The sequence below is a fragment of the Nerophis lumbriciformis genome, linkage group LG26 (assembly GCF_033978685.3).
Source record: "Nerophis lumbriciformis linkage group LG26, RoL_Nlum_v2.1, whole genome shotgun sequence".
Lineage (NCBI taxonomy): Eukaryota > Metazoa > Chordata > Actinopteri > Syngnathiformes > Syngnathidae > Nerophis > Nerophis lumbriciformis.
Window position 1 is genome coordinate 30,728,522 of NC_084573.2, and position 23,026 is coordinate 30,751,547.

At 38.0% G+C, this 23,026-nt stretch overlaps 1 protein-coding gene across 2 annotated transcripts in view; it reads right to left on the reverse strand.

The window, feature by feature from the left end:
• Positions 1 to 23,026, reverse strand: part of LOC133623713 (centrosomal protein of 128 kDa-like) — a 123,896-nt gene that overhangs the window by 42,311 nt on the left and 58,559 nt on the right. The window contains exons 15-17 of one of the 2 annotated variants that reach the window (XM_061987043.1): positions 21,372 to 21,533; positions 11,450 to 11,614; positions 2,366 to 2,422 (exon numbers count right to left, since the gene is read on the reverse strand). In XM_061987043.1, coding sequence (XP_061843027.1) covers positions 2,366 to 2,422; positions 11,450 to 11,614; positions 21,372 to 21,533 — 384 coding nt within the window. The remainder of the gene's footprint in view (positions 1 to 2,365; positions 2,423 to 11,449; positions 11,615 to 21,371; positions 21,534 to 23,026) is intronic. The other variant, XM_061987044.1, reaches the window with a different exon arrangement.

A 23,026-nucleotide genomic window follows, 5' to 3' on the forward strand; every position in this document is an offset into this window, starting at 1 on the left:
ATATATTTTTTTTTTTTTTACAGTAACGCAATACCGTAAATAACAGACAATAAGCCACTAAATTGTTCCTACGCTTTCAACCCTGCGGCTTAAACAGTGCAGCTAATTTATTTTAATTTGTTTTCGCTGACAACCATAATGCTAAAATTTGTTTTTACAAATTAACAAGCAAAGACACTGAAAAGGTGTGTTATTATTTATGTTATGGTGCCATCTTTTGGACAAATTCGCTCACTACAGGTGCTGCAGTGTCCTTGTGTTAAGAGTTTTCTTATTTTAACATGTGCTGTCCAGCCAACCAGGCAAATCATATTGTTGATGTAGATGATCTATATCTGCTGTACAGATTTACTTTAGAAAAGAGAAGTGTGGGATACTTCTCTTGTTGTCTTATTTGTATATGGATTAATTAAATGGATTTATTAATTTTTTGGCACATCCTGACCGGGGCCGGAGGGGATAGAAAGAAAACAAAAAAGAAGACAGAGGGGGTAATTGCAGGGACAAGAGTGGGATAAGACCGTTTAAAGCTTTAAACCGGAAGTAGAAGTGTGGTTCCGTCTTCTAGCCGTCCATTGCGTTTCTACTCCTATGGATTCTTCATTCATCACTCCAAGCAACGTTTGTAAGTTTTACAAAACAACTCAAACTATTTATACCCACTAAACCATCCTATGTGTGACGTCTGTAGGAGTGTTTTCATGCATATTTGTACGTGCTATCGTAATATAATGAAGCTAACGTCGTTAGCATTAGCTAATATGCTGACACGTGTTTGTGTTAGTATTAACTTCCAACGGCATTCTTTTTATGGTTTTTTTCAGTTTCACAAATTTCTCAGTAAATTCCCCAAAATGCCACCGTGGAGTTATTGAGTCTGTTTAGCTGATTAGAGAGCTAGCTTCCGCAGCTAGTGGGTCCAGGAGGATGACTTATGTTTTGTTGGATCAGCCGTTTTACAGCCGTGTTGCAGACACTGTTTGGAAACAATTAAGGTATGTTAATTGTTTACATCATATTTCTGTGTAAATAACTAATTTCACAATGTATTTATCTGCGACTTATAGTCCGGTGCGGCTAATATATGGATTGTTTATTTATTTAGTGGGTACGGCTTATATAACAGTGCGCTCTATAGTCCGGAAAATAAGGTAATGACTTCCCCTATTAATGAATTACATTTATCAAAGGGTCATTAATTAAATTACTTTTTTGGCAAAGAAACAAGTAACTATAACAGTGGTTCATAACCTGGGTTCGATCGAACCCTTGGGGGTTCGGTGGAGCCTCTGCCATGGAGGTAAAGACACATCCGACTTATCGTGTAAATAAAAACTTCTCCCTATCGGCGTGTTATGGATACCCCCAAACAATGTTCCCTCTAATTTTCCATCTGATTTGCAGGTTTTTTGATTGATCGATTGAAACTTTTACTAGTAAATTGTAAAGTAAGAGAATGCATTATATGAAACAGTACAGTTTACACAGTACAGTAGATATTCCATACAATTGACCACTAAATGGTAACACCCGAATAAGTTTTTCAACTTGTTTAAGTCGGGGTCCACGTTAATCAATTCGTGGTAATGTGTGTATGGTGTGTAATTTGTTGTGAGTTCATGCACTGTGTTGGTTTTGTTCTTTGAACAAGGTGATGTTCATGCACGGTTCATTTTGTGCCCCAGTAAAAAAAACATATGACTTTTTCTTGAATTTGAAAAAAAAAAAACATTTTATTTTTCACTATGAAGGGTTCGGTGAATGCGCATATGAAACTGGTGGTGTTCGGTACCTCCAACAAGGTTAAGAACCACTGAACTATAATAATTACTTTTTAAAAGTACTTTTCCAAACACTGTTTTTGACAAATGTAAAACTGAAGCAAATCCAGAAAGCATTATTAAGTCAAAAAAAATAAACATTGTGAATTAATTTGGATAAGTGTGGTTGTGACAATTTACCACCTCAAGCTTCGGAGATTGAATTCCGTCCACACCTGGTCACACAGGAAGTGAACTCATGTGATTCCAAAACAGTCCTTTTGCTGACTTGGGTCCCGACTGAATGTGTGTGGGGGAAATAGAAACCCATCATCAGCCTAACTGAAAGGTCATATTGTTCCACGGTCCACAAGGCTCAAAACTGTGCCGCGCATTTTCTCCAATAATACATCATTTTTCAGAGATGTTTCATCAAAGTAAATGTTGGTGTTGGATAAACAAAAAAATGTATCATTAATTTTCCAGGCTGTGCAGGCACGTCGTGTTCCCGCTAACAGCACTGCGCTCTTAATCTTGTGTTGTATAACTGAATTTGTTGGAAAAATCCCTCATAAGGTTGACAGCACGACACGCAATAATCATACCTTTGTCTCTGCAAGCCAAAGGGAGGGGTCTTTGACTAATCCAGATTTCTTGGTTGCCTGTCGATAAAAATGAATGCAATTGTGAGTTTGTGAGCTAAAAAAAGGAAAGATGCATACATGAATACACTGCAATAATTCCACAAAATGTGTAACGTGTTCTCAAGTATGTAATGTCGGGGGTGTCTAAACTTTTTAGGAATTGCGTGATGCGTTGTGGCTAAAAACAATTTGGCCGGTGGCCGAAAGCCATATTAAGAGTATGTGAAAGTTGGATTCCTACCTTATTTACTTCCCTGACGACCTACATAAAGTTTTGTAATCAATCAGGACTATCAATCAGCTAAAATGCGTCAGGTGTGGATAGAGTGTTTTGGATTTTTCCCATCATGCATTACAGGGGATTTAAATGAGTGTAATTTTGAATCATTCGTGATGCTTGGACATGTTTTAAACAACCACAAAGTCCTGTGAGCAGGTTGTATTATGTGTGACCATGTCTGTTGACGTTTTGTGTTAGTTTTTTTGCACTACGTGGTTGTTTGGATTAGGTCATATTAACCAATTTTTTTGACCCTCGGCCGTGCCGTTAGCCTTACTAAGCGCTTGACGTCTCGCCGGCCAAGCTGAATACGCCCGCGGACCGCAGTTCAGAAATGCCTGACCTATGTGGCGCAGATCACGAGGTCATACCTGCCAACTTTTGAAATCAGAAAAACCTAGTAGCCAGGGTCCAGGGGCCGCAGGCCCCGGTAGGTCCAGGACAAAGTCCTGGTGGGGGGTTCAGGCTTCGCCCCCCGACGCAAAATGATTATTAGCATTCAGACAGGTTAAAATGTTGCTAAAACCATCACTTTTCTATCAGTCACAGTGACTTTTCAAAACAAAAATATTACAGCAAAAATCATATGGGTTGATTGACATGTTTATTCTGTAAGCTAACTTCAAAAGTTTGAAATTATTTTGACAGTTAATGCCAGTTATCCTGTCAACCTTTCACAAGACTTCAATTTGTTAATTGAAAGTATAAACAGTATAAACACTTTTTACAGTAAACAAATGGTAAAACAGTACTAAACAATTCCATAAAAAAAAAAATTGGTGTCATTATTAACTTTCTGTCCAAGCTTGTATAATCTACTGCCTTGTTCAATTGTAAAAAATATTATGTGCCTAAAATTCACATTTCTATCACAATTATCATACTGTAAACATGGTAAGCTAACTTCATTAAAATTAATAGTCCTGTCAATAGCATGGAATCTGTTCCAAGACACTGAATAATGTTTGATGTTTTGGTTCGACCACATCCATATTTTTTGGCGATTTTCGAGTCGGGAAACATTTTCCGAAATAACTGTCCCATGTGATCAGCCAGTGCGATTGGAAGTCCATGCTCAAGTATTGCCTCCGTAAATAAAACTTCGGCATTTATCACATCCAAAGAATCTGTTTGGGCGACGAAAAACGTTGAAAGTTTTCCACTTGTATCGCTAGCAACGGTATTAGACTTGTGTTTTTTTGTCCCAACGTGGTCTTTTACATCGCTAATTCCTCCGTGTCCGATCGAAAAATCTTGTCTGCACAAGGTGCAATTCGCGTAGTTTTCACCCTTTTTGGAACGGATAATTATTCCCGGATAGGCTTTTGAATATTCTTCACGGAATGACTGCAGTTTTCTTTTCGGTTTAAGACTCGTTTGCGATTTTTCTCCGGCTGATTCCATGATCGTTCGCTCGTTTGGAAACAATGGCAACTGGTGCCTCGTGCTTGGCAGCGGTGCTATAAATAGCCTCGCGCATGGCATTTGGAATGGCTCGATAGGAAGTTACGGGAAGCAGTGTCGATTGTCATTGTTGTTACGCGATTTCGTGAATAAAACTTTAAAAAAAAAAAAAAAATGTAATTAATGAAAAACCGTATTTTTTATCACTGCAACCGTAACCCGGAATAGGTTGATGAAAACCGTACTAATTACGGGAAAACCGGAGTAGTTGGCAGGTATGCGAGGTTACACAGGGTCAAACGTATGCATTCCGAAACAAAGCTGCCACTATTTGCAACACAAATGAGGCTTTGTAGCCAAGAGCTGCTGAAATAAACATTTTCAAGGAAACCTCTAACATACTGTGTGCAATCACGACGCTAAATGTCACTCGGTAAAAAGCACACGGCCACTCATGCTATGCAAATGCTGAAATGTAGCAGCTGATATAAATGTATTGGGGAAATAACAACAGAGGCTGCTGCATACATGATTCATTTATTACATGGCTCATATGAGGACAAACGTGTGCATGCCAGCAGCTCAAATTAAATTGGAAATATAGTAATAATTTAAGCATCTCTTAGTATTTTAACTAACTCAGTTTGCATTTGATTTATTTGTAATTTTAATAATGTGTAGGTACGATTGTTAAAAGACAAAAAAACAATAAGTTGACTAACCCCTAAGTTTTGTTTGGTTGAAATAAACTCCTGCACAAAAACCTTTAAGGGGAACTACACCTATTTAGGGGAATGTTTTCCATCAATCACAATCCCCATGTGAGACAAGAATACACAGAAAAGTAGATACTAGAATATAAATCATGTCTCTCAAAGGTATAACAGAAGGTAAGGACGCTAGTCAACTTTGAGATTCCACACTATATGCAATAAAAATTGCTTCGACTAAAGCAGTGGCGACGGGCTCTCAACAAATGGAAGGCAGCATAAGACCTTACGACGTCACAAGGAAGACTCCGCAAGGTGTTCTTTGTCTCTCAGCGTTTTTTTACTTAAGGAAAATTCTGAATTGACCGGCTAAAGGAGCGGATAGGTCTTGTGCTGAAAGATACAACCATCCCACCTGTTTGCATCCCAGTGAGTGCGGACGTTGTAAGTGTGTAAGTGACTGTTTTGTGTTATTATTTGAAACGCTTAGTACAAGTGCGACATGATTACGGTCCAAGTGTGATTGTTCATTCTGCTCTACATTTTTTTGGACAAATTCCAAATCAATAAATAAATCGATTGATTGATTGAAGGCAGTGAATAGTGGTAGCAAACACAGAACTCACTCTTGACACGCTTGTTGTTGACATCCGTTGCTATGCGCTCAGTGGAAATACACCCAAAAAAGTTCCAGTAATGCTGAAAATGACCAAAATACCATAGTACTGCTGCATGTCTAAATAAATTTGCCTCTTACTACATTACCGTAAATTCCGGACTATATACCGCTACTTTTTTCCTACGTTTTGAACCCTGCGGCTTATAAAACGGTGTGGCTATTATATGGCGACCTAAATGCAGACACTGAAATGATGTTATTATTGTTTGTGCTATAGTGCCATCTTTTGGACGAACTCGCTCAATGCAAATGCTGCTGGGTGAATGTCTACACTAGTACTTTCTTCTGTTTATTCCTTTCAACCGAGCGTACAAGTGCCGTTCTGACATCTAGACAGTCGTCCATAGCGTTTGTACTCGTATGGATACTTCATTCATCACTCCGAGCAACGTTTGTAAGTTTTACAATACAACTAAAACAGTTCTTACTTACCAAACCGTCCCATGTGTGATGTCTGTAGGAGTGTTTTTATGCATATTTTTACGCGCTATCGTAATGTAATTAAGCTAGCGTCGATAGCATTAGCTAATATGCTAACTTGTTTACGAGTGTCTGTGTTAGTATTATTAACTTATAATGGCATTCTTTCTGTATTGTTTCAGTTTCACAAATTCCTCAATACATTCACCAAAATGGCACTGTGGAGTTATTGAGTCTGTTTAGCTGATTGACGATGACTTCTGTTTTGTTTGATCAGCCGTTTTACTGCCGTGTTACAGACACCGTTTGGAAACAATTCAGGTGTTAATAAACATTTACAAAATATTTCTGTGTAAATAACTAATTTCACATAGGCTTCCGGTCTCTTTTACTTGCCTTCTTAGCGCCTCAGAACTCAGCCTATGCGTGTTCACAGCCTCACAGACAGTCGGAAATTATAGAACTCTTTTTAAAAATGCAAATCATTCTCACTCCGGGGTTAAACAAAAACCTGAGGGAACCACAACAAGGGGGCAGAAGAGCCGCCGGTTGCAGACCCTTGTTCTGGACCATAGACCCAACTAACCCATTGTAGTTTTTGCAATGAAAGACAAGCAAATCCCACTAATACAGGGGAAAAAAGATTATTACTGGCATCTCCGTAAACGGAAAGCGCAGACAGCATGTTAAAATCGTAAAAAAAATTGATCACATGGTTACTTGTCTGCTAACAGTACTTACACATTAGGGCAAGCTGTTGGGCATAATGAACAAACAGCATGATTTTTTTAGACCCATTCTGGAGAAAGTCTCCACACACAACATTATCTCAGCATGAGCATCAGGCAACTTTTTTTCTAGTTGACACTTCCAACCGAGTCAAAGCCAAGGAGACATTTCAAGTGCGCTGAGGCTTAAATTGCAGCTGTAGAGCACGATGGTGCACAGGTCCCTTTTCTGAGGAGGTCCACAAGCACTTGGCAGACAGAGCGACTGCTGAACCAGGATAAAAATGCTTTTGCGATCAAAGGGAGCGCTGCACGGTGGCAGGAAAAGACTGGGAGAGAAGTCGACTGGGAGCTGAAAGTGCTGTCAGTTGGATTGATGTGCAAAACAGTATTGTTGAATCCACCTTGTCATTTAAGTGCATGCATATTGCTATACACATATATACATATATATATACACATATATACATATATATATATATATATACACATATATACATATATATATATACACATATATATATATATATATATATATATATACACACATATATATATATATATATATATATATATATATACATATATATATATATATACATATATATATACATATATACATATGTATATACATATATATATATATACACACATATATATGTATATACATATATATATATATATATATATATATACACACATATATATATATATATATATATATATATATATATATATATATATATATATATATATATATATATATATATATATATATATATATATATATATATATATATATATATATATATACATATATACACACATATATATGTATATACATATATATATATACATATATACACATATATATATACACATCTTTATATACACATATATATACACATCTTTATATACACATATATACATACACATGTATATATATATATTTACATATACATATACATATGTATATGTATATGTATACATATACATATATATATATATTTACATATACATATATATATATATATTTACATATACATATATATATATATATATATAATTTATATATATTGGATTAGATTAGATTAGATTTATTGGTCCCCTTGGGGAAATTCATTGTCACTGCCGTACATTTAAACACTAGACATTACACATCACACAAAAAAATAACAAAAAGACATCATACATGACTAACACACATTTACAGGCTTGTCAGACAGGTCGGCCGGGCCTGCTGTTAAGGGCGGCTATAGCTGCAGGGATCAGGCTTTTCCTGAGGCGGGCCCTCCGGAATTTGATTGTTCTGTACCTGCGCCCTGAAGGTAGTGGGATGATGTATTGGTGTAGTGGGTGAGTGATATCCTGGACTATTGTTTTTGCCAGTCGGGTGATGGACCTGTGGTTTATGTCTGAAATGTTGGGTGTGGGTAGGCCGATGATTTTAGCTGCTATGTTTGTAATGCGTGTGAGTTTGGTCCGGTTGGTTACAGAAAGCATGGTGAAAAACATGTGGAACAGTACAGAAGGATGGGTTGAACAATGCTTTGGTAAAGTAATAACAGGAGATGAGGTGCAACGTATAGTCCTTTAAGTTTCCGGATGGCTGACAGTCTTTGTTGACTTCTTTTTTGAATGTCCGTGGTGTGTTGATCAAAGGTGAATTTATTGTCCAAGGTTATGCCCAGGACATATATATATATATATATATATATATATATATATATATATATATATATATATGCGGCTTTTAAAGCTAAAGCTGTGGATTTTTCCTCACCGACGGTCATAATACAAATAGTTTAAACCAAACAAAACAGGCAAATACACGAAAAAGGTGTGTTATGGTGCCATTTTTTTGACGTGTCCTTCCATTTAGAGCTTTGAACCAGAAGTAAAAGTGCCTGTCAGTCTTCTAGCTGTCCATAGCGTTCCTACTCATCTGGATTCTTCATTCCTCACTCCAAGCAACGTTTGTAAGTTTTGCACAAGGGGTGTCCAAACTGCGGCCTGACGACGTCTACAAATTGGCCTGCAAGACGTCATGAGTTTAATAAAGAATCTTGCCCGCGGGGAAAGTGCATTCACTTTTAAAGTCTAACATTTTTAATTCTGCTGTTTTGTCACCATCTAGTGGACAACATGATTTTTTCCTGGTCAATTACCTTTTATTATGCACTGAATGCACAGCAATTACTTATATGACCCAATGCAAACAACCTTCCCTAGTCATGGTGCAAAAATAAAATAAATACATAAAATACAACCAAGGCAAAATATATATAGACATGGTCACTGATTCTTGTGTATATTATAAAAAAATTTCCATTCACCATAAAAAAAAATCTAATTTACACCCATCCATTACAAAGCATGATGGGAAAATGCAAAACACGCTCCACACATATCCATGTTTGGTACATTTTAGCTGCTTGATATTTCTGATTGATTACAAAACATTAAGGAGGTCAAGGTCTAATTCCTTGTGTTAAAGCTGATTGTGATTCTGATTATATGAGAACAAATGTTCATATTAGGTAATATTAATAACCATATTTGTTTGTATATATACATAAAACATGTGTTTCGCCTTTTTAAAGAAAATACATGTACAAATTGTTTTGATGTTGAAATCGTTTCAATGCCGAAATGGTTTGAATGTTGAAAAGCTGACGCTAAACTGAAATACTGGTGGAATGTAGAAATGGTGTGAAAGTTGAAATAGATTAAAGGTGATTTGAGAGGTGAACAGCAGAAGCTTTACTGAAATGTAGTATGAATCTTAAAATGCTAAATGTTGGTATAGTTACGAGAGTTAGCATACTTCAAGAGGTTACCAAGTAACATAATCTATATATTTTATCTGTAAATGTATCACATTAGCTAAAATGCTGGCATAAAACTCAGCATGCTAACAGGGAAACAGCTTGCATACTTGAAACATGGCGCCAAGTAACGAAATCCATGATTATTAGGTTTACAATGTATAATATTAGCTAAAAATGCTAGCTTGCTAACATTAACATGCTATCAGATGAAGAGCTAACATACTTTCCAGTGACGTGCGGTCAATGGAGGCAAGGAAAGAAAAAAAATGTAAAAAGAAAAAAAAAAAAATTAAATTGTTATATGTATTCAGTGATTATACTATAAAGTTATTTTCCATTAAATTTCACCAGTTTTAGATTATATTTATTCAAAATCGCTGAATTGTCACATTTGCCGTTCAAATACTGAGAAGAGACGGTGCGGTGATCAGCAGCCAGTTGAGGCACGTCACTCAGTTGTGCCTCAACATGGATTGCGGACTCGGCTAACTGCTGGCCTGCTGTGCAGTGAGACCGTATTGCTATATGAACTATATTACACATTTCCATAGTTTAGTTAGCTGAGGTATATAATGTACAGTGTATTTAGTCAACAACTGTATGTGTGTAACGTATTTCTTGTGCTGAGCAATCATAAAACTGCTGCGAAGACGCACTGTGTGAGGCTCGCAGTAATCCCGCCTCCTGGTGCCGGTTAATGCACCCCCGCCGCAGAATGCACCCCCCGACGGGAGCACCACACCAACCAAAGCGCACACCCAAACCCTCCACATGCAAGACCGAATCCACCCAAAAAAAGTAACTTAACAAGAAGCCAAAAAGTCCAAAAACAACAATGCTCGCGCCGGAGGAGCCGTGAACGACTGCAGGGACACAACATTAGGTACACCTGCAGACTGCAGCACGGATTTCATATTTCATTTATTCACAACTCCTCCAACACGAACACCACTGTTCCCGCACTTGTAAGTAAAGGTAAGACAATAATAACGTTTTTTTTAATTAAATGTGCTTTTTTGTGTGCTACAGTTTGTATGTGTAAAGTTAAAGTTAAGTTAAAGTACCAATGATTGTCACACACACACTAGGTGTGGTGAAATTTGTCCTCTGCATTTGACCCATCCCTTAATCAACCCCTGGGAGGTGAGGGGAGCAGTGGGCAGCAGCAGCGCCGCGCCCGGGAATAGTTTTTGGTGATTTAACCCCCAATTCCAACCCTTGATGCTGAGTGCCAAGCAGGGAAGAATGCTGGTATGAGCTTTTAAACATAACCCGTTAACTGCTGCCAATCAAATGGTGAATAAGATACTCTTTAGGGTTCATATGTTTGTAAATCTGACTGTGATGAAGTCAGTGCCTCACCAGCCATCAACCTCACCGCACATCACTGATACTTTCTAAGATGTAAGCAAGTAACAAAATACACGTTTATTAGGTTAAAAAATACAAAATTTGGTAAAAATGCTCGCATAAAACATTAGCATGCTAACATTAGCATGGTAACAGTGAAACCACTGGCATACTTTTAAGATGGCACCAAGTAAAAGAATCCATGATTATAAGTTAAAAAAGTACAACATTAGCCTAAATGCTCGCATAAAATGTTAGCATGCTAACATTAGCATGGTAACAAAGGAACAGCCAGCATACTTAGAAGATGGCACCGAGTAACACAATCCAGGATTATTAGGTTTAAAACGTACAAAATTAGCTAAAATGCTAGCATTAAAAGTTAGCGTGCTAATATTGAAATGTTAAAATTAGCATGCTATGGCAAATAAAAATGATCATGTCATATATATGATGTCATATTGACCACGCCTGCACCACCGCATATATAGCGGCAATCTAGGGGAAACCCTGATATGGAAAAATACCTTTTCCCTCTAAATTTAAGTGGGTGTGGCTCACATACCGGCGTGCTCTATTGCCAGTAAAACAGGGTACGTTTGTAAATTGGGTTGTAAAAGAAAAAAAACACAGTCTACTATACCTGTAAGTTGTCTTCACTATTCCTGCCGAGGCCATGGAGCGCTACATCTAGTTCATCACCAACGGTGGACAGAGTTGCCTCATGTTCTGCCTCCATTTGTGCCAGCTTCTCTTCCAGTCTAACAAGCTCTGAAACCGAGACACGTCTTCCTTCGTTTGAACTCATCTGTGAAGGAAAGGAGAGCGATGACAGAGTTGAGGGCATTGTCCTCTCCTGGAGTTCTTGTGGCTTAATATGGTAGGAGACTAGGGACGGACATAATGGTTAAGCAACTGATCTGTCGATCTGTGGAATTGACAACGATGTTATTGTCAATAGACCAAATCACCACTGATGTAATGGTGATACATAATAATACATAATAATAACAATAATGTAATTATCTGAGAGGCGCTGCGAAGAAGAATGGGCCAAACTCCCCAAAGATAGGTGTGCCAAGCTTGTGGCATCGTGTTCAAAAAGACTTGAGGCTGTAATTGCTGCCAAAGGTGCATCAACATAGTATTGAGCAAAGGCTTTGATTACTTATGTACATGTGATCGCTTTGTTTTTCCTTTTTAATACATTTTCAAAATAAAAAAATAAAAAAATAAATTCACATTGTCATAATAGAGTATTGTGTGTAGAATTTTGAGGACAAAAATGAATGTATTACATTTTGGAATAAGGCTGTAACATACCAAAATGTGTAAAAAAGTGAAGTGCTGTGAATCCTGTAGATCCGAGATGAAAAACTTCTCTAAACTGAACTTTACATAGTAAGTTTTAGGTATAAATACAGTTGAATGTAAGAAAGACTCAACTGTTTTATTGTATCAAAGTAAATAAATGAGACCAATAAGTACTTTGTAATGTGTTTATGAAAGTAAAATACTCCCTTATTTTTCTTATTAAAGGGGAACTGGAATTTTTTTTAAATGTTGCACATAGGGCTGGGCGATATATCGATATACGAGATATATCGCGGGTTTGTCTCTGTGCGATATAGAAAATGACTATATCGTGATATTCGAGTATACGTTCTCACGCAGTTGCTTTTAGCTGCTGGCATTACACTACAGGCTCTCCTCGCTCTTTCCTGTGTCTCCTTCTCACAGACAGACAAGCGCACCTTCTTACACACGTCACATACTGTCACGACATACGTCACATACGTTTACGCCTCGCGCAGCAAAGAGGTAGCAGCATGGGTGACATTAGCTGTGATGCTAGCGCAGCCGTGCGAGTGGTAATACGAGAGAGAGAAGGTGCGAATCTGGTAACAAATGAAGGAATAATTAATTCCCCCAAAAAACAGCAGGGGGTCCATCGTCTGGCGGTGGTTTGGCTTCAAGTGGGAATATGTCGAACAGACAAAAGTAATTGGTCAAGTGTGGGGCAAAAGCGTTGCTATAAAAAAGTAGCATTACCGCTAATATGTAGCATCATTTGAAAAGTCACCTGCTAGAGAATGAAGAGTGCTTACCCCGCATGTCAACATCTCCGTTCGGTGCCACACGCCCACACCATCAAAATGCCGAGGCAAACATTTCCAGGTCAACATCGTATGAAAAAAATAGTGATTTTTTTAGTTGTGATTTCCTTTTTGCATGAAAGTTTTAAAGTTGCATATATTAATGCAGTATGAACATGAATGTTTTAATGTAGACACATAGAATCATCATACTGCTGTGATTATATGCATCAAGTGTTCATTCAAGGCTAAGGCAAAATATCGAGATATATATCGTGTATCGCGATATGGCCTTAAAATATCGCGATATTAAAAAAAGGCCATATCGCCCAGCCCTAGTTGCACATATGTTTTTCTTTTTTTAATGCATGGTAACTATTGAATACATGTGATTAAAACAAGGGAGCCTATAGGAGTCGTTGTATTCCGTCTATAAAACCCTTACAAAAACATCCAAACACCTCCATTTAGGGCTTATATACATGATGTAATGTAGTAACATTTATAATAACATTTAATATTTACGTATTTTGATCATTTTAAGCATAAACGCGCATTAATTTTAAAAAAGCATCACAACTTACGCTTTTTTCTTCAACAACACTGATTATTACTCACTGCAGACTTTTTGAGAGCCAACAAACATAATAAAAAAAATCAATCACTGTAAAAGGTCTGCTGTCATTAGGATGCCGACTGCTAAGATGTTCCTATATTCCCATTTAGATGAAGAGTGACTCATAATCCTCCGAAAGAATAATAATAAACTGGCTGTCAAAGTGTACCAACTTGTCGGAATACGTCCTCATCCTTCTACTATCTTGGTGAGATGCATGAGTTATGATCTAGAATACACTTCTAAGGAGCAAAAACACCAGTCGATCATGTCAAAACAGGCACACAAACTTGTGATCACGGCGCCTCTATAAATAGTTTGTCTGCATTAGCGCTTATAATAACAATATCACCAATACTTGGTTAATACTCAAGTCACAAAATGTAAATAGAGTATTGTTGCCGCTTTTTGGACGGTTATTTATTGGATTTTACGGATGCAGTAGAGCAGTGGTCCCCAACCTTTTTGTAGCTGCGGACCGGTCAACGCTTGAAAATTTGTCCCACGTACCGAGGGGGAGGGGCGGTTAGTATGGTATTTTTTTTAATTTTTTTTTTTTGTCATAAAGAAATACAATCATGTGTGCTTACGGACTGTATCCCTGCAGACTGTATTGATCTATATTGATATATAATGTAGGAACCAGAAATATTAATAACAGAAAGAAACAACCCTTTTGTGCGAATGAGTGTGAATGAGTGTAAATGGGGGAGGGAGATTTTTTTTTGGGTTGGTGCACTAATTGTAAGTGTATCTTGTGTTTTTTATGTTGATTTCTAATTAAAAAAAATTAAAATTAAAATTAAAAAAAATATATATATATTTTTTTAATTTCTTGTGCGGCCCGGTACCAATCGATCCACGGACCGGTAACAGGCCGCGGCCCTGTGGTTGGGGACCACTGCAGTAGAGGACATCCCGTTTATTTACGAGCTACAATGCAAAAAAATAAAAATACATCCGCCGTCATGTCTTTCATAACGATTGTGAACGGTAGGCAAAATTCCCCCAAAAAGTGCAGTTCCTTTTTAACATCTAAATGAGCAACCTGTTATAACAGTGATCGGTGTTTCTTAACCGATCGCCGGGCCAAAAAAATATCTGTTTCTCAGCTGTCGTAATACACTTTTCGACCACTTGTTGCAGTAATGACAATCTCAAACAAACTAAAGTCATAGCGAAGTTTCTTGAGCGCAAAAATTATGACTTATTTTCAGTTGCACTTTAGTTGTATTGACAGTTTATTTAAGATACGTATACATTATTATTATTTCTTGATTATTTAGTTAGAATGCATTTATTTTAGCACTGCGTGATTGTATGTAAATGTATTTTAATCAGTCTTAATGAGTGCCTTTTTGCAGTGTAATTGATTAGTATTTTTTTCTTGATAATATTCTTTTTGATTTATACATAGTATCACATTATTTGACAAAGTTTATTCTGTTAAACTGTATGCAAGTAGGTTGGATATAATTATTGAATACGATATAAATCAATAGTAAGATTACTTATTAAAAGTTAAGTTGGGCCCCGAGGTTAAAAAGGTTAAGAACCCCTGGATAAGAGCATATAAATTTAAATAAATAATAATAAAAAAAAACTCCAAAGGCATCAATGCCTCACCTGGTGTGAAGGTCACCACACATCACTGCTTTATAGTTACTGCAATAAAGGTTTAATAGAGGCAACATTTGACACTGGAAATAAGTATTACAAACAGAACTGATTCCAATGGGGAATTTTGTTTTGGCTAAATCTTACTGAAGGTCAAGCAACATATAAAAGGGACTGGCGGAATTTTTAGATACCTTAAAAAGTTTTTTTTTTTTTTACCCTGGCAAAGAAGCAAAATAATAGACTACAGAGAAATACAGAGACAACCTGAGGCATCGGTGTCATTTGCTTTCCTCCCACACAAACAGACCTAGTTAACTACCCTCCTCTGGTCTGCTCTGTCAATAGTTTCAGGGTCTCTTCCAGGACACAGTCAATCAATATGCCAGAGACTCAGGAACTAACCGATCAGTGTTGCCCGGGGACTATGGCTCATTATTCTGTCTCTGCATGATAAACTGCCCACATTACATGAATAACAGCCTTTTTTTCCCATCCATTCGCCCCATTTAGAGTCAATACATGGATGCCCTAAAGAGAGCCTCCTACTTATGGGGCCTGTCAGGGAGGAAAGTAAAGACTCCATCTGCTGTTGTAAAACACCGCAGATTCAACGGCTGCTTGAAATAGTGCAGATTTGGCACAAACGTGACCTTTAAAAGGTGACGCGTGATGATGACATGACCTTGCTTACAAGCCACAGCTGTGTTGCCAGGAAGGAGTGGAATGTCCCGGTGTGTTATTAAACATGTGCTCGCCCATCTGTTGCAGCGCTACAAAGCACGGTTTGCATTTATCGCGGTTATGCTAATTGAACAAATAACTTTCAAACTTATTTGACGGGTGCAGTGGAACTCATTAAACAAAGTGGATTTGCAACAACTGTTCTCGTCATTCTTTTTTTTTTTCTTTTCTCATGCGGGGCATTCAGTTTCAAACAAGCAGTCAAAAACTAAGCTAAACCATTGAATGTACAAACACATGGACGCAATTATTACTTTGTAACTTTTCCATTAGAGACAGGAAACCCCACTGGTCATCAAAACAATCTGACACTGACAAAATGACAAAAGTAATAAGGCAAATTAGAGATCAACTAATTATCGGCACCGATATTTGGCATTTTGACATATCGGTATAAGCCTTTCAGATACAATTTATACACTTATGACACCAATGTTTAGTACCGTAAATTCCAGGTTGTAACCTGCTACTTGTTTCCTACGCTTTGAACCCTGCGGGCAAATTATCAATCAATGTTTATTTATATAGCCCAAAATCACAAGTGTCTCAAAGGGCTGCACAAGCCACAACGACATCCTCGGTACAAAGCCCACATAAGGGCAAGGAAAAACTCACCCCAGTGGGACGTCGATGTGAATGACTATGAGAAACCTTGGAGAGGACCGCATATGTGGGTAACCCCCCCCCTCTAGGGGAGACCGAAAGCAATGGATGTCGAGTGGGTCTGACATAATATTGTGAGAGTCCAGTCCATAGTGGATCCAACATAATAGTAAGAGTCCAGTCCATAGTGGGGCCAGCAGGACACCATCCCGAGCGGAGACGGGTCAGCAGCGCAGAGATGTTCCCAGCCAAATTATGTGTTTTGCTTCGCTGACAGCCTGATAATGCAAATAGTTTTAAGAAGAAAAACAAGCAAAGCCATTGAAAAGGTGTGGTATTGTTTGTCTTATGGCGCCATCTTTTGGACAAGATCACTCACTGCAGGTGCTGCAGTACAGCTCTGTTTAGACTGAGATTCCAAACAGAAGAACAGGTACTGTTTTTTCTTCTAGCCGTCCATAGCAATTTTACTCGTATGGATTCTTCATTTATCACACCAAGCCATGTCTGGAATTTTTTTTACAATATAACTAAAACAATTCATACTTACTAAAACCTCCCATGTGTCTGTAGGATTGTTTTCATGCTATCGTGTTGTAATGACGCTAGCGTCGTTAGCATTAGCTAATATGCTAACATGTTTACGAGTGTCTGTGTTAGTGTTATTAACTTACAAAGGCATTCTTTCTGTATAGTTTCAGTTTCACAAATTCATCAATAAATTCACCAAAACGTCCCCGTGGAGTTATTGAGTCTGTTTAGCTGGTTGGAGAGCTAGCTTCCGCAGCCAGTGGGTCCATGACAAAGACTTCTGTTTTGTTTGATCAGCCGTTTTACTGCCGTGTTACAGACACCGTTTGAAAAAAATTAAGATATGTAAATAAACATTTACAAAATATTTTGTACTGGTATATATCCATGGCTTATAGTCCGGTGCGGCTATTATATGTAAAAAAATATTTTTCTTTTAAAATGTGGTGGGTGCTGCTTAAATACCCTATAGCACCTTATAGCAAAGAAAATACGATAATACAAGATCCAACACCTCACTCTTTTTAAATGCCTTAAAGCATAGATATCTTAAATCATTTTTGTTTTTGATCCAAGACAAAAGCCAGCTCTAAGAAAGAAGTTAGGGATCTCCCAAGTTCAGCATGTCTTAGAAACGTAAAAGACAACTTAAAAGTAAAAGGAGCTCCCTAATGTAGAGTTATGTAAAGTTCAAACAAAGCCAAAAAGTCCCCAGGGTCAGCATCATCTTGTATAAATCTAAAATTTCAATAAATGAATAACTTTCTGAAGTTTTCTTTGAGTAAATCTAACAAAGTTTCTGCAATGTGCCACAGCACGGGTTTCCCCTTAATGTATTTGATTGTGGTATTGAGGTGATATTCCCATTTTGTGTCCTGGGCATGACGTTAAAGTGCATCCGGCAGTGGAGGCTCCTCTATGGGGTTTGGGGCACTAGGAGGTTAACCCCTTTACTACTGTTACCCCAGGTGGCCCTTGGCAAAGGCCTAGTAGCTGACTGCCCCCTAGCCAGGGATACGGTGAAGACCTCAACGGCGGAGCAGGCGTAAGACGGTAGATTTAAGAACTACCACAACGGCTGCGATGGCGGAAGAAGGCTGCAGCAGAAAAGGGTCCCCAGTCGTCTTGGACTCCATGCCACTGGACCCTGACCCAATTCTGTTAAGGATCGTGTGGTGACTGTCTGGGCACCAGTCTCCCCACGTTAAACTACGTCACGCACAGGCATCCTCCATAAAGGGATACACCCCTACCAGGAGGATCATCACACTCGTTCGAGTGACCGCCGATGATGATTTGATTGTGGCGATGCGCCCCGGCAACATATTAGCCGCCACACCTTAAAAATGAGGTTTTTTTTAACGTGAAATAAAAATTTAAGTAATATAATGTACTGTAGCGTCCAGAAGTAGACACACTCCACCCTTTCTGGATGTTGTTGATAAATGGCTTTCGCTTTGCATAGTAGAGCTTTAACTTGCACTTACAGATGTAGCGACAAACTGTATTTAGTGACAGTGGTTTTCTGAAGTGTTCCTGAGCCCATGTGGTGATATCCTTTAGAGATTGATGTCAGTTTTTGATACAGTGCCGTCTGAGGGATCGAAGGTCACGGTCATTCAATGTTGGTTTCCGACCATGCCGCTTACGTAGAGTGATTTCTCCAGATTCTCTGAACCTTTTGATGATATTATGGACCGTAGATGTTGAAATCCCTAAATTTCTTGCAATTACACTTTGAGAAACGTTGTTCTTAAACTGTTTGACTATTTGCTCACGCAGTTGTGGACAAAGGGGTGTACCTCGCCCCATCCTTTCTTGTGAAAGACTGAGCATTTTTTGGGAAGCTGTTTTAATACCCAATCATGGCACCCACCTGTTCCCAATTAGCCTGCACACCTGTGGGATGTTCCAAATAAGTGTTTGATGAGCATTCCTCAACTTTATCAGTATTTATTGCCACCTTTCCCAACTTCTTTGTCACGTGTTGCTGGCATCAAATTCTAAAGTTGATGAATATTTGCAAAAAAAATTTTTTTTTATCAGTTTGAACATCAAATATGTTGTCTTTGTAGCATATTCAACTGAATATGGGTTGAAAATGATTTGCAAATCATTGTATTCCATTTATATTTACATCTAACACAATTTCCCAACTCATATGGAAACGGGGTTTGTACATACATACATACATACATACATACATATATATATATATACATACACACACATACATATACATATATATATATATATATATATATATATATATATATATATATATATATATATATATATGTATATATATATATATATATATATATATATATATATATATATATATATATATATAAAATTTGGCCACCAAAAAAAGACATACTTTGATCACCAGATAAGCATTGCCAAAACCGGTTGTTGTGATGGCACAAGAAATACGTACAGGACCTACCGGTACTTTAATGTGTCCAAGATATACTGGCAGACAGCGGTTTTCAAAATTTAAGATGACCCTTTTAAGACAAGAGAAAGGCAGCGCGAAGCAAGTGTGACGCCAGGCTCTCTGCAGCTCGCTTTTCGTCGCAGACATGGTGCCACAAAGGTAAAAGAGTTTCTAAATGCGAGTACAGTCTACAACAACACCAGAAATAGAAGCTCGATTGCCAGTCCTTTTAAAGGGGAACATTATCACCAGACCTATGTAAGCGTCAATATATACCTTGATGTTGCAGAAAAAAGACCATATATTTTTTTTAAACGATTTCCGAACTCTAAATGGGTGAATTTTGGCGAATTAAACGCCTTTCTATTATTCGCTCTCGGAGCGATGACGTCACCTTGGAGACGTCATGCCTCGTCGGTGTGTTGTCGGAGGGTGTAAGAACACGAACAGGGACGGATTCAAGTTGCACCAGTGGCCCAAAGATGCGAAAGTGGCAAGAAATTGGACGTTTGTTCCGCACACTTTACCGACGAAAGCTATGCTACGACAGAGATGGCATAGAAGAATATTGACCCTAGCTTCCCTGGCCTGCTGACATCAATTCCAAAACTGGACAAATCAGCTTTCAGGAAAAGAGAGCGGATGAGGGTATGTCTACAGAATATATTAATTGATGAAAACTGGGCTGTCTGCACACTCAAAGTGCATGTTGTTGCCAAATGTATTTCATATGCTGTAAACCTAGTTCATAGTTGTTAGTTTCCTTTAATGCCAAACAAACACATACCAATCGTTGGTTAGAAGGCGATCGCCGAATTCGTCCTCGCTTTCTCCCGTGTCGCTGGCTGTCGTGTCGTTTTCGTCGGTTTCACTTGCATACGGTTCAAACCGATATGGCTCAATAGCTTCAGTTTCTTCTTCAATTTCGTTTTCGCTACCTGCCTCCACACTACAACCATCCGTCTCAATACATGCGTAATCTGTTGAATCGCTTAAGCCGCTGAAATCCGAGTCTGAATCCGAGCTAATGTCGCTATACCTTGCTGTTCTATCCGCCATGTTTGTTTGTATTGGCATCACTATGTGACGTCACAGGAAAATGGACGGGTGTATATAACGATGGTTAAAATCAGGCACTTTGAAGCTTTTTTTAGGGATATTGCGTGATGGGTAAAATTTTGAAAAAAACTTCGAAAAATAAAATAAGCCACTGGGAACTGATTTTTAATGGTTTGAACCCTTCTGAAATTGTGATAATGTTCCCCTTTAAATAAAGAGTGACTGAAAGATTGGAAAAATAAAAGTACATTGTACAATAAGCAGCAACCTTTGAAAAATAGCTACACAGCCTCAACTCTACAGTGACGTTTTGGTGAATTCACGAAACTGAAACAATACAAAAATAATGCAATTGTAAGTTAATAATACTAAGACAGACACTCAAAAAAGTGTTAGCATATTAGCTAATTTTAACCATGTTAGCTTGATTACATTACAATAGCACATGCAAATATGCATGAAAACACTCCTACAGACATCACACATTGGACGGTTTAGTAAATAAGAGTTGTTCTAGTTACATTGTAAAACTTACAAATGTTGCTTGGCGTGATGAAGAACCCTTTCGAGCAGAAACGCTATGGACTGTTTTACTTATGGTGTACAGCAGAAACACAAAGTATATTTTTTCAGGCATGGCACATGCAGTGAGGGAACTCGTCCAAAAGAAGACACCATAACAAACAATAACACACATTTTCAGTGTCTCTGTCGGCGTATATGAAAAATCCATAAATTAGCTGCACTAATTTAAAGGTCGCAGTGTTCAAAGCGTAGGAAAAAAGTAGCGGCTTATAGCCCGGAAAAGACGGTATTTAATTTTTACATTCCTCTAAGTCAAAAAGGAGTCGGCACTTACTTCATCCAGTTTGAGTTTGAGTAGTTGGTACTTTTTGTGGAGGAGTGCGTGCGCATCCTCTTTAGCGCTCAGCTGTGCAGCCATCTTATCACATTCATCTTTCATCCTGTCCAGCTTGACACTCAGCGCCTCGCACAACTTCTTGTCGGACGTCGCACCTGCCTAATGGAAAGCAAGTGTGTTTGTTATGACCATGATATACTTGGGGATTAGAAAAGTTTGAACAGTATTCAAACACTCATCAGTGTCAGCCTTATGTGGCAGATTTAAAGGACTCAAGGTTGCCACAGCTTTTAGCAAGGCAGCAAATAACTGTGCATCTTGTCCTTGCCCATGTTTGTCCTCGACAGATGTCCTTACAAAAGGATTGCATTGTGAAATGTGTTAAGTAATTAGAGTGGAATTAACAATGACGGAGAACTTGGGATGAACTGAGTGACAACAAGAAAGAAAAACACAATTAGCGAGGAAGAAGGCAACAAATAGGGAGAGAAAAAATGCAAAATAAAAGCTGGAGGGAGGGGACAATGGAAGGGATTATGAGGAAGAGGGATGATACAGTGGACAAGGACAAGAAAACCAGCTATTTTAAGCTTTTTCTCAAAGTTGACTGCAGCTAAACTGGAATATTCCCTTCTAGCTATGAATATTAGGTGGGCTTCTAAGGGATGTGTACAGCACCCATGGGGTAGAACTTAATAAGAACACGCCCTTGTCCTCAGTCAACTTAAATGACACCATTCCAATGAGCTGTGCCAGATATTAACGTCAATGAGGACAGTTAATGTGCTGTCTTCACCTATATTAGAGAAGAGTGGGCGCCTTAAAAACAATGAACCGATGAGAGACCATCATTGCAGAGAGGAGGTCATGGTTGAGTGCTGAAAGCTTCAGGTCAGCGGAACTTCCCTATCTACAGCACTGCCTTGATGAGACTCCCGTTTTTATATATTCACGCCTGGAGCCTCAAGTTGAAATGACCCTGATGATCCATGCACACCATTTAGATCCCAGCTCTAATCCACTCCCACACCTTTTAAGTATCACAGCCAATGAGGACGTTTACACCTCATGAGAGTCTTGTCAGCACTCCCCCGAGTTAGAAATCTGACAGCTGTTTACTGACTGTGGCAGACTATTATAAAGTACAGGCTCCAATTATTAACACAGTGGAATCTCAATTTAGGAACTTAATTGGTTCTTAAATAAGGTCTATAAATCAAAGAGTTGGTATAGTGAAGGATAGTTCCACATATGAAACAATGTAAACATGAATAATTGGTTCTGCCCTTGATAAAGCTCCTTATTTTAGTAAAAGAATGCACACTTTAAATATACTATGTGTGTGTACATACATACATACATGCATATGTATGTATGTATGTACAGTATAAATATGTATGTATATGTGTATATGTATATATACACATACATACATAAATGTATACATACAAACATATATACATACATACATACAATCATATTGTATATATATATAGTGACACATATACATACATACATACATATACACATATATATATACATACGCACACATATATACACTTATATATACACATATATACATACATGCATACATATATACATACATATGCTGTAGATCAGGGGTGCTCATTACGTCGATCGCGATCTACCGG